General features: G+C 49.5%; 2 protein-coding genes across 2 annotated transcripts in view; one reads left to right on the top strand and one right to left on the bottom strand.

Moving 5' to 3' along the window:
* Positions 1 to 2157: 2157 nt before the first annotated feature.
* LOC140281911 (cytochrome b5 domain-containing protein 1-like) lies at positions 2158 to 5462 on the bottom strand. Its single transcript, XM_072376422.1, has 4 exons — positions 5275 to 5462; positions 4889 to 4965; positions 2628 to 2846; positions 2158 to 2542 (listed from the first exon to the last, which is right to left on the bottom strand). The coding sequence occupies exons 1-4, from the start codon at positions 5393 to 5395 to the stop codon at positions 2285 to 2287; spliced, it is 675 nt and encodes a 224-aa protein (XP_072232523.1). The 5' UTR covers positions 5396 to 5462; the 3' UTR covers positions 2158 to 2284.
* A 2852-nt stretch (positions 5463 to 8314) lies between these two features.
* Positions 8315 to 12500, top strand: part of plod3 (procollagen-lysine, 2-oxoglutarate 5-dioxygenase 3) — a 34801-nt gene continuing 30615 nt past the window's right edge. The window contains exons 1-4 of the mRNA XM_072376130.1: positions 8315 to 8518; positions 10113 to 10204; positions 10338 to 10474; positions 11623 to 11786. Coding sequence (XP_072232231.1) covers positions 8434 to 8518; positions 10113 to 10204; positions 10338 to 10474; positions 11623 to 11786 — 478 coding nt within the window. The 5' untranslated portion in view covers positions 8315 to 8433. The remainder of the gene's footprint in view (positions 8519 to 10112; positions 10205 to 10337; positions 10475 to 11622; positions 11787 to 12500) is intronic.

Genomic DNA, 12500 nt, shown 5'->3' with positions numbered 1-12500 from the left:
ACTTCATAAATGTGCCTGTTCAACATTTCATGATGTTTCTCAAATGGTCACAGCTTCCCTTTTCCTCCGAGTAGGGAAGCGATCCTCGGTGATCGCTTCCCCAAACACTGCGAATATACGCCGGGGGTCACAGCAACGCTCCAAGAAAACAAGCCTCACGTGCACATGACCTTCAAACAGCAAGTAACATGAAAACACTGCCATAGTTCAGACATAATAGGGTTTAATGGAGCAGAAAACTACACTAAATTAAACATTAAAAGATGAAAACACAAAGAAATCAATGTGAGAACTTCCTAAAGACATGAACCTCAACATTATTGAAGCAGTGTGGGATCATCTGACAGAGAACGGAACAAAAGGCAGCCCACATCCAAAGAAGAGCTTTGGGATGTCCTTCAAGAAGCCTGGAGAACTATTCCTGAAGACTCCTTAAAGAAATGACAGAAAGCTGGTCTCAGAGGGTTCAGGCTGTGTTGGAGAATAAAGGAGCTCAGACCAGAGATTCACTTTAAAGCTGCTGAGAACTGATAAAAACTCTGTTTCTGCCTCAGATTCTGGGTTTATGTTCATGTTTATGTTTATATTTATATTTATGACATGCTTTGTGCCAGTGATTCCATTCATTCACCGCCATATATCCAAGGATAATTACCCTCAGATAAGGAGCAGAACCCAACTGTAGCTCCAGTTAATCTCATCATATAAACCCTCTGACTGTTAGCTTCTTGCAGTGTTGTCGAAAACATTCGAGACGACAAATATCAGGAAATACTGATGTTAGGCAGATATTTCTGTGAATCCCTGTTTATATCGAACATATACTACTGCTGTCAAGGAAAAAAGCCAAATATTTCTGAATTCTGGCCGTTACAAGTCAGGATAGCTGCATGAAATAGTGACATAGATCGACTGATCAGTTACTTCAGCTTTAGTTTAGATGAAAATTTAGATTAAAGAACCTGCTGAGTTTATACAGCGCCACCTATGGTACGGGGGTATGACCTGCTTCAACAGGAAGTGGCTCTATTAGCGATAGCTGAAATGGGGACAGCGCCACCTATGGTACCGGGGTATGACCTGCTTCAACAGGAAGTGGCTCTATTAGCGATAGCTGAAATGGGGACAGCGCCACCTATGGTACCGGGGTATGACCTGCTTCAACAGGAAGTGGCTCTATTAGCGATAGCTGAAATGGGGACAGCGCCACCTATGGTACCGGGGTATGACCTGCTTTGTGCCAGTGATTCCATTCATTCACCGCCATATATCCAAGGATAATTACCCTCAGATAAGGACCCAACTGTAGCTCCAGTTAATCTCAGCATGGAGACCCTCTGAGTGAATCTCTGCAGCTGTTTCCTGTTTTACTGGATAATAAATGATGTGTCACATTCATCTCCAGCCAGTTGCTGCTCAAAGCCTTCAAAATGCAGATGTTTGTGGTCGAATCCTGACTTTAAACCAACTTTCAGCTCCAGAGAAAGTAGCCACAGAAACTTCTTCCTCAGTAAAAACACAACTTTCACTTTGCAGAGTTTTTAATGACAGAATCTGGAACTTTAACTTAGTTTAAAACACCGTCTGGAACCAAAGTGTAAAACTGACCCAGTTGTTGTTTTCCTTTCATGCACTGACTCAGATTCAGGCTCAAAGGTGCACAAAACAGCTGGAGACGCTTTGTGGTTACCCTCCAGAACCGCTTTCCTCTGATAGTGTGAAAGAGGAAGGAGCTGAAGGGCCCACAGCTCGGCTGAGTTTCAAACTGACTGATTAAAGATGATGAGGAGGAGGAGCTTCTCATCTGACTGATTAAAGATGATGAGGAGGAGGAGCTTCTCATCTGACTGATTAAAGATGATGAGGAGGAGGAGCTTCTCATCTGACTGATTAAAGATGATGAGGAGGAGGAGCTTCTCATCTGACTGATTAAAGATGATGAGGAGGAGGAGCTTCTCATCTGACTGATTAAAGATGATGAGGAGGAGGAGCTTCTCATCTGACTGATTAAAGATGATGAGGAGGAGGAGCTTCTCATCTGACTGATTAAAGATGATGAGGAGGAGGAGCTTCTCATCTGACTGATTAAAGATGATGAGGAGGAGGAGCTTCTCATCTGACTGATTAAAGATGATGAGGAGGAGGAGCTTCTCATCTGACTGATTAAAGATGATGAGGAGGAGGAGCTTCTCATCTGACTGATTAAAGATGATGAGGAGGAGGAGCTTCTCATCCAGCAGAGCTCACAAATCAGTCAGGTGTGAGCATTTATTCTGCTGCCTCCTTAGCGTGGACAGAGGGCGGGGTCCCCGCCTCCCTCGGTGAGGTCGTCGGTGAAGTGGAGGAGGATGGCGGGGAGGAAGAGGTCCCGGTCGAGTCGCAGCTGCTCGAGCTCGCTGTCGTCGTCTGAGACGCCGTTCTCGCTCAGCGTCTTCTTCATGTCCAGGATGGCGCCGCGGTGCTTCCAGGTGTAGCTGCGGGCGTGAGAGTTGTGAGGCAGGTAACGCTGCAGGATCTCCTCCAGAGAGTCCTCCGCGCACACCTGAGGAAACCAGGACCGCGTTAACACTTTTTATGCCACTGCTGTCATCCTGCTACCCAGAATGCACCTGGGCTGAAGCACTCACCTGCAGCAGCTGCTCCTGTGATGTCAGCGTGTTGATGACTCGTATCCACCTGGTCTTAGCAGACAGCAGCCCCACCTCGTAGCGCCGGTCCTTCCACCACGGCTCGCCAATGTCGCTGTCCCAGTCAGAGCGAGGGCCGGCGGGCGCAACGTGCACGAAGCGACCCCTGGGCGTGTAATACCTGACACAGCTGGTCAGAGGATCCACGTACTTCAGGACCTGAGGACGGGGGGATTTAGATTCATGGTTAAACTCCTCACTCTGGCAGCAGGGCCTGGAAAGGCTACATGTGCAGTTTGAACTTTGAACCTGGTCACGACTGGAAGCAGGAAACGAACGTGGAGTAAAAAGCTTTATTTAAAAGGACGTGACGAACATCATCTGCTCCTCAGCAGGTGATGAAACTCCAACAACACCACAAAACACACCGAGTCATTATTTATGGAACAAAAACTGAGACAAAACACAGAAGCAGGGAGGGAAAAACAGTGAACCCTCACTCTACAGGCCTCGGTTAGCATGTGAAAGGTTAAAGTTCACCCCAAGGTGAAAAAGAGCTACATCTCAGACTCTACAGGCCTCGGTTAGCATGTGAAAGGTTAAAGGTCACCCCAAGGTGAAAAAGAGCTACATCTCAGACTCTACGGGCCTCAGTTAGCATGCTAAAGGTTAAAGTTCACCCCAAGGTGAAAAAGCCCAGAGCTACATCTCAGACTCTACGGGCCTCGGTTAGCATGTTAAAGGTTAAAGTTCACCCCAAGGTGAAAAAGCCCAGAGCTACATCTCAGACTCTACGGGCCTCGGTTAGCATGCTAAAGGTTAAAGGTCACCCCAAGGCGAAAAAGAGCTACATCTCAGACTCTACGGGCCTCGGTTAGCATGTTAAAGGTTAAAGTTCACCCCAAGGTGAAAAAGAGCTACATCTCAGACTCTACGGGCCTCGGTTAGCATGCTAAAGGTTAAAGTTCACCCCAAGGTGAAAAAGAGCTACATCTCAGACTCTACGGGCCTCGGTTAGCATGCTAAAGGTTAAAGTTCACCCCAAGGTGAAGAAGCCCAGAGCTACATCTCAGACTCTACAGGCCTCAGTTAGCATGTTAAAGGTTAAAGGTCACCCCAAGGTGAAAAAGCCCAGAGCTACATCTCAGACTCTACGGGCCTCGGTTAGCATGTTAAAGGTTAAAGTTCACCCCAAGGTGAAAAAGAGCTACATCTCAGACTCTACGGGCCTCGGTTAGCATGCTAAAGGTTAAAGTTCACCCCAAGGTGAAAAAGAGCTACATCTCAGACTCTACGGGCCTCGGTTAGCATGCTAAAGGTTAAAGGTCACCCCAAGGTGAAAAAGAGCTACATCTCAGACTCTACAGGCCTCGGTTAGCATGTTAAAGGTTAAAGTTCACCCCAAGGTGAAAAAGCCCAGAGCTACATCTCAGACTCTACGGGCCTCAGTTAGCATGCTAAAGGTTAAAGTTCACCCCAAGGTGAAAAAGAGCTACATCTCAGACTCTACGGGCCTCGGTTAGCATGTTAAAGGTTAAAGGTCATGACAGCACAGTTAGAAAAAGACTGAACAAGGATGGCTTGTTTGGAAGGGCTGCAGGAGAAAGCCTCTTCTCTCTAAAAAGAACATGGCAGCACAGCTTAGGTTTGCAAAGCTGCATCTGAACAAAGCTCAAGACTTCTGGAAAAAGTCCTTTGGACAGACCAGAGCAAAGTGGAGATGTTTGGTCCTAATGCACAGCAGCACGTTTGGAGGAAACCAAACACAGCATATCAGCACAAACACCTCATACCAGCTGTCAAGCACGGTGGTGGAGGGCTGATGATCTGGGCTGGTTCTGCAGCCACAGGACCTGGGCACCAGCTGATGATCTGGGCTGGTTCTGCAGCCACAGGACCTGGGCACCAGCTGATGATCTGGGCTGGTTCTGCAGCCACAGGACCTGGGCACCAGCTGATGATCTGGGCTGGTTCTGCAGCCACAGGACCTGGGCACCAGCTGGTGATCTGGGCTGGTTCTGCAGCCACAGGACCTGGGCACCAGCTGGTGATCTGGGCTGGTTCTGCAGCCACAGGACCTGGGCACCAGCTGATGATCTGGGCTGGTTCTGCAGCCACAGGACCTGGGCACCTTGCATGTAAACTGAGGACAGTGTGGCAGGGTGGTGGAGGGCTGATGGTGTTCTGGTTGGACTGATGTAAATGCTTAGCTGCATTCTGTCTGCCATGAAATTAATTTCCGGGGAACTTTAAACACTCACATCTTTGGTTTTGGGGTCAAACCAGCCGCTGATGTCCTTTCCTGCACACTCCATGATGGGCAGCAGCAGAGCGTCACCTGCAGACACACACATGATGTCAGGCTCCAACAGAGCTGCTGTCTGCGCCCCGAACAGCAGAGCATTCCCACACCCAGAGGAGTGGGGGGAAACAGAAGCTGTGGGTGATTTACTAAATGAACACATCCTGTTCTTTAGCCATATTCCACCTCAAACTCCAGGTACTCACACAGAAAGCGCTCAAACATGAAAACAGTCGGCAGTTTACCTGTGAAACCCCCCCCCCCCCCCCCCACACACACACCAGCTCATGTTTGACCTGATGCACACAGTCACACCCCCACAGTCCGTAAATGAACCGCGTTCACCTTCGTAGCGGCTCATCAGCGGGCTCAGGTCGCACACTTTACCCAGAAACGACACCCAGAAGTCGGCCGCGGTGTTGTGCGCCGCCACCTCGGAGGGGGTGAAGTACCGAGGTCGCTGCATCTCCTGGAGACAGAAAACACACTGAATCACGCAGGTGGGTCGGGTTTCTGCAGTTACAAAGCATCCAAAGTGCATCCAAAGTGCTCCGCGTTGTTACGTTGCTACGGCAACAAGGGCGGCTGACTTCCTGGTTCCCTGAACACGCGCGTGGCTGTAAACTGCGGGAGATTAACGTATCCATGAATAACTTCCCATGTCTCTGTTCAAGATTAATAATCTGGAGGGGGGGTATTTGGATATAAACCTGAACATAAACCCAGAATCTGAGGCAGAAACAGAGTTTTTCTCAGTTCTCAGCAGCTTTAAAGTGAATCTCTGGTCTGAGCTCCTTTATTCTCCAACACAGCCTGAACCCTCTGAGACAAGCTTTCTGTCATTTCTTTAAGGAGTCTTCAGGAATAGTTCTCCAGGCTTCTTGAAGGACATCCCAAAGCTCTTCTTTGGATGTGGGCTGCCTTTTGTTCCGTTCTCTGTCAGATGATCCCACACTGCTTCAATAATGTTGAGGTCCGGGCTCTGGGGAGGATTCATCCCTCCATAAGACCTGTTGCCACTGATTTTCAGTCCACTTCTTGTGTCATTTGGCACAGCTCAGCCTTTTCTCCCTGTTTCCCTTCCTTAAGAACGGCTTCTTGACAGCCACCCTTCCATGGAGCCCATTTCTGATGAGGCTTGGGCCAACAGTAGATGGATCAGCTGAAGGTCCAGATGCATCTCTCAGGTCCTGTCAGGTCACAGCTGGATTTTTTCCTCTTTCTTAAGGACATCACTTTCAGATCCTGTTCATCTGCTGGAGATAGTTTTTTAGGCCTGACACTTCTTCTTTTGTCCTCCACTTGTCCAGTTTCCTCAAATGTTTTAAGGACACACTGCACACCATGCTGAGATATGCCAAGTTTTCAGCTAATAGCTCTTTGGGAATCACCTTGTTGCTGCAGAAATCCTATTTTCTGTCTGTCAAACTGTGTTTTCTTTGCTGTTTTTCATAGATGCAGCTAAAGAAATGGGAACAAATGATGTGTCTTTGTGACAGGCTGCTGGTAACAAAGTGCCTAAAGATCCAGTTTAAAATGGCTTCTTTGCTAAGTTGTCTGTTCTGTGTCGACACAACACTGGTTCATCCCTTGTTAGGAGCCTTTTTTCTGCCTGAAGGGTTCAAAGGTCAGAGTTAAGTGGCTGAACAAAGAAAAAACACTGAAAATGCTCAGGAACAAGGACTGAAAATGAGGCAAAAAGCAGAAAATGTCCAAAGAAAAACTGTGAAAGAGCTTCAGAAAGCTGCAGAACTATTGATCAGGACACTTTAAAGGTTTCAGAAAGCTGCAGAACTATTGATCAGGACACTTTAAAGGTTACAGAAAGCTGCAGAACTGTGGATCAGGACACTTTAAAGGTTACAGAAAGCTGCAGAACTGTTGATCAGGACACTTTAAAGGTTACAGAAAGCTGCAGAACTGTTGATCAGGACACTTTAAAGGTTTCAGAAAGCTGCAGAACTATTGATCAGGACACTTTAAAGGTTTCAGAAAGCTGCAGAACTATTGATCAGGACACTTTAAAGGTTACAGAAAGCTGCAGAACTGTTGATCAGGACACTTTAAAGGTTTCAGAAAGCTGCAGAACTGTTGATCAGGACACTTTAAAGGTTACAGAAAGCTGCAGAACTGTTGATCAGGACACTTTAAAGGTTTCAGAAAGCTGCAGAACTATTGATCAGGACACTTTAAAGGTTTCAGAAAGCTGCAGAACTGTTGATCAGGACACTTTAAAGGTTTCAGAAAGCTGCAGAACTATTGATCAGGACACTTTAAAGGTTACAGAAAGCTGCAGAACTATTGATCAGGACACTTTAAAGGTTTCAGAAAGCTGCAGAACTGTTGATCAGGACACTTTAAAGGTTCCAGAAAGCTGCAGAACTGTTGATCAGGACACTTTAAAGGTTCCAGAAAGCTGCAGAACTATTGATCAGGACACTTTAAAGGTTTCAGAAAGCTGCAGAACTATTGATCAGGACACTTTAAAGGTTACAGAAAGCTGCAGAACTGTTGATCAGGACACTTTAAAGGTTCCAGAAAGCTGCAGAACTGTTGATCAGGACACTTTAAAGGTTACAGAAAGCTGCAGAACTGTTGATCAGGACACTTTAAAGGTTACAGAAAGCTGCAGAACTGTTGATCAGGACACTTTAAAGGTTTCAGAAAGCTGCAGAACTATTGATCAGGACACTTTAAAGGTTACAGAAAGCTGCAGAACTGTTGATCAGGACACTTTAAAGGTTACAGGAAAGTTGGAAAGAAATGAGGCTGGATCAGCTCTCTGGGTCAGGACTCAAGCTGGATCTTTAAGGCATGTATATCTTCTAATGAGGAGGAGTGCTTCTGTCTCATCTGTTCTGACTGAAATAATGCATTTATAACACACTGGGACAGGCTGTGGGTTAGCACACGTTCTTCTGCATTTTAAATCTTTAGTCATCACCTTTTTAAAATCACAATTTAAGTTCAATACTATTCCAAACATATCAGGCAAAGTAACGATGAGCCGTTTGAGTGTAGAAGTTTCTGTAAAATGTGCAATAACTTTTATATATAACTTATTTGGGTTCCATCAGACTCTCTCTCACACATATATATATATTTCTTAAAGGTGTGTCTGTATGACTCTCTCCTTCTCTGTGGAATGTCACACACGTGGCAAAGATTCAGATCTTTTTCACGAAGTTTCTGCTTTTGAAAAAAACAGAAAAAGAATCACTGCTTCGTAGTTTCCATTTGTCGGCATCTGATTGGCTGGTGTGGAGACGCTTCTGTGTGTTGATTGCTCAATCTTTCTGTCAATCAAAGCTTCTGGGCTTCTCATTGGCTGGATACCCTTTCCCAGCGTTTGTTGACATCGGGATAACGTGATGTGCGAAGTATCGCGAGATCTGAACACAGGAGAAGCCTGATGAGGTGAAGGCTGTAGTCCCAAAGAGGGAGATAAAGTAACGGTTGGCAGTGTGAACCGGGCAGCTTTTTACGGTTTTATTAGCAGCTAACATGTCGTCCTTCCGTTTCTTCTGCATCGTGGCTCTCGCCTGCTTCTTGAGCTCCGCGCGGGCCGAACAGCGGAGGCTCTCTCCAGGTAAGGCCGCCCTGCAGTGTCCTGTGGTCGGCCAGGCGGACCACCATGACCCGATGGAGCTCCGCGGCTCCGGGTCTCTGCGCGAACTGTCGCTAATTACTCTGTTCTTACCCCTCACAGCTTGTTATGGCGCTCAGTCGTATCAGAGAGCTGATTAGGTTGGACTTTTGTTCTGTTTGCAACAGTTTGAGGCGACTCAGATGAGCTCTTAAACTTTTAACTGAGCCGGAGGCTAATCAGCAGGAATTTAAGGCTTCGAGCTGCGTTTCTTTGGTTAATGTTGCAGTTTCATGTTAATACCTGAACCTTTTCAGAATTACTGTCATTTTTAAGGCCAAAATATGTTAAATGCTGATTAATTACAGCCTTTCAGATCGGATAAGTGCCAGTCAGTTGTGAATAAATGTGAAATATTTCCTGCTCGTGGCTGTTAATGTGACCGGTAACCACTCATTAATAAAAGAAATGCATTTATTAAGCACATTAATAAAGGTCTGTGGTGCTGACAGTCACCTCCAGCTCCTGATGGTGTTTTCTCAGGGTGGATGAGTTCTGCAGGTTGACCTGGAACAGATGCTGCAGGTGTGCACCGATCTGATTGGTTCAGAGAGTCACAGCTCGGCATTAAGGTGTCTGATATCTGCCCCTCTGGGGCCAGGCCGGAGCCCCTCTGGGGGCAGGCCGGAGCCCCCCTGGGGCCAGGCCGGAGCCCCTCTGGGGCCAGGCCGGAGCCCCTCTGGGGGCAGGCCGGAGCCCCTGTAGCCGGAGCCCCCCTGGGGGCAGGCCGGAGCCCCTCTGGGGGCAGGCCGGAGCCCCTGCAGCCGGAGCCCCCCTGGGGGCAGGCCGGAGCCCCCACAGGAGCCCCTGAGCTGGCGTGTGGGTGTTAGTCTCTCTGCAGGACGCAGCCGGGCTTGTTGTCCTGCTTCCTGCAGCTCAGGGTGAGCTCTGAGCTCTGAGCTCTGAGCTCTGAGCTCTGAGTCTTTCTCGCTGCGTTTGGCTGTAAAGCCGCAGCTTCCTGTTTGAGGCTCGTTCAGAGTGTGTTTGAACAGCTGAGCAGCAGCTGCCTCAACCTGGAAGCTCAGAGTCTGACGGCCGACTCTCTCAGAGTGGACGGACCTTTCGGGCCCGTCGCTGGACGCCTCCTCGGGTTCCTGCGGCGCCGGCTCCTCAGCCTGGTGTTGGTCACACCGGCTCATGTTCAGGCAGAACAGAGGAAACGTGTCACCCTCCTCCTCCTCTTTCTGCCCTTTTCTCCTCTGAGGAATTTCACTCTGAGGTGATGGAGGGCGGAGTCAGGAGAGGACGGCGAGGACACCCCGCTCACTTCCTGTGTGACCTACACCCGAGTCCTGACCCGTGGCTGAAAAGCCGAGTCACGTCTTCAGGTGACCGACCTGCACCCGGGGCGCAGGACCGGCTCAGGCCGACCCAAAACCAGGGCTGTAGGAGGAGGGGAGGGCAGGCGGGGGTTTTAATAAGTGCGCACGGCGAGAGAAACGGCGAGCAACATGAAGGGATCCAACGAGGGTCAGCAGAGACCAGGAGTATGACTGAAGGAGTGAACTGATCCAGGTGCTGATGATTGTGTCCACAGACAATCTGCTGGTGCTCACCGCGGCAACGGAGGACACGGACGGCTTCAAGCGGTTCCTGAGGACGGCCAGAGAGTTCAACTACAGCGTGAAGGTGACGCCCTCCTTTCAGACGCCGTCCTCCGCCGCCGGGCTGTGTGACAGCGTCAGGCTCTCTGAACCTTTTATGGGTTTTACTGGAAGCAGGTGAAGGTGGTGATGATGATGATGATGATGGTGGTGTGCAGGTACTCGGGCTCGGCGAGGACTGGAAGGGGGGCGATGTGGCTCGGACGGTGGGTGGAGGTCAGAAGGTCAGATGGCTGAAGAAGGAGCTGCTCAAACACTCTGAGAAGAAGGACTTGGTGATCATGTTCGTGGACAGGTAAGCACACCTGGCCGTGTGTCACATGACTCACCTGTCTGCCTCTCTTGGTTCTGTCACCTGTCTGCCTCTCTTTGTTCCTCACCTGTCTGCCTCTCTTTGTTCCTCACCTGTCTGCCTCTCTTGGTTCCTCACCTGTCTGCCTCTCTTGGTTCTGTCACCTGTCTGCCTCTCTTGGTTCCTCACCTGTCTGCCTCTCTTTGTTCCTCACCTGTCTGCCTCTCTTTGTTCCTCACCTGTCTGCCTCTCTTTGTTCCTCACCTGTCTGCCTCTCTTGGTTCTTGTTTTCTTCGTCCGGTGAGAATCTGACTCACCTGTGCCAGTTTCACACACCTGAGGACAATGCTGCGCTGTCACGGCTGCAGCTCAGGTGTAGCCCAGGCTACACGGAGCACATTCTTTATCAGAGAGCATCTTCCTTTTCAGGGAAAACAAAGAAGTGGGCTGTAAATGTAGCACAGCGACCAGCAGCTGCAACAGCCAATCAGAGCCTGAAAGACAAAACCCAGGGAGGGTTGAACTGGTCACATGATCTGAGGTCACAGCCCTGACCTGAGGCTCTGACCTGAGGCTCTGACCTGAAGCTCTGACCTGAGGCTCTGACCTGAGGCTCTGACCTGAGGCTCTGACCTGAGGCCCTGACCTGAGGCCCTGACCTGAGGCTCTGACCTGAGGCCCTGACCTGAGGCCCTGACCTGAGGCTCTGACCTGAAGCTCTGACCTGAGGCCCTGACCTGAGGCTCTGACCTGAGGCTCTGACCTGAGGCCCTGACCTGAGGCTCTGACCTGAAGCTCTGACCTGAGGCCCTGACCTGAGGCTCTGACCTGATCAGCCTCACAGACTGCAGGCATAGAAGGAAGAGCAGAAAGATAAAGTGCAGAGATAGAGGGGGTAGGGAAGTACAAGGTAAGTGCTGGGATAGGAGATGCTCTCTGAAGAGCTGGGTTTTCAGGAGCTTCTTGAAGATAGACAGGGACGCCCCTGTTCTGGTAGCGCTCGGTAGGTCATTCCACCATCGTGGGACGACACATGAACAGAGTTTGGATTGTCTTAGGCGTGGTGTAGGAGCTGCTAGACGACAATCCTGGGACCAACGGAGGGACCCAGTTGGTCCTCCTGAGCTCACCGCCTCTCTCTGTGTCTGCAGCTACGACGTCATCTTCGCCTCAGGTCCAGAGGAGCTGCTCTTCAAGTTTTCCCGCCTGGGTCACCGAGTGGTTTTCTCAGCCGAGGGCTTCTGCTGGCCTGACCAGCGTCTGGCGTCCAAATACCCCGAGGTGCAGTCTGGGAAACGCTACCTGAACTCAGGAGGTGAGGCTGGACCCCATCAGATGTGCACCTGAGGCTCTGAGCTGAGAGATGCTGACTGTGTGTGTGTGTGTGTGTGTGTGTGTGTCTGTGTGTGTGTCTGTGTGTGTGTCTGTGTCTGTGTGTGTGTCTGTGTGTGTGTGTGTCTGTGTGTCTGTGTGTCTGTGTGTGTGTCTGTGTCTGTGTGTGTGTCTGTTTGTGTGTGTGTCTGTGTCTGTGTGTGTGTGTGTCTGTGTGTGTGTGTGTGTCTGTGTGTCTGTGTCTGTGTGTGTGTGTGTGTGTGTCTGTGTCTGTGTGTGTGTCTGTGTGTCTGTGTCTGTGTGTGTGTGTGTGTGTGTGTGTGTCTGTGTGTCTGTGTCTGTGTGTGTGTGTGTGTGTGTCTGTGTCTGTGTGTGTGTCTGTGTGTCTGTGTCTGTGTGTGTGTCTGTGTGTGTGTCTGTGTCTGTGTGTGTGTCTGTTCGTGTGTGTGTCTGTGTCTGTGTGTGTGTGTGTCTGTGTGTGTGTGTGTGTCTGTGTGTCTGTGTCTGTGTGTGTGTGTGTGTGTGTCTGTGTCTGTGTGTGTGTCTGTGTGTCTGTGTCTGTGTGTGTGTGTCTGTGTCTGTGTGTGTGTGTGTCTGTGTGTGTGTGTGTCTGTGTGTCTGTGTCTGTGTGTGTGTCTGTGTCTGTGTGTGTGTGTGTCTGTGTGTGTGTCTGTGTGTCTGTGTCTGTGTCTGTGTG

Source organism: Leuresthes tenuis, unplaced genomic scaffold, assembly GCF_036924035.1.
Source record: "Leuresthes tenuis unplaced genomic scaffold, fLeuTen1.0.hap1 SCAF_22, whole genome shotgun sequence".
Taxonomy (NCBI): Eukaryota; Metazoa; Chordata; class Actinopteri; order Atheriniformes; family Atherinopsidae; genus Leuresthes; species Leuresthes tenuis.
The sequence above is the reverse complement of the archived record's forward strand: the minus strand, read 5'-3'. Positions and strand labels throughout refer to the sequence as shown.

Excerpts from the sequence above, each read along its gene's own strand:
- LOC140281911 (XM_072376422.1), bottom strand. The coding sequence starts at position 5,395 with ATGCAGCGACCTCGGTACTTCACCCCCTCCGAGGTGGCGGCGCACAAC. Across the intron at positions 4,966-5,274 it reads GCTGATGAGCCGCTACGAAG|GTGACGCTCTGCTGCTGCCC; the intron begins GTGAACGCGGTT and ends GTGTGTCTGCAG. Across the intron at positions 2,543-2,627 it reads CACAGGAGCAGCTGCTGCAG|GTGTGCGCGGAGGACTCTCT; the intron begins GTGAGTGCTTCA and ends TGGTTTCCTCAG.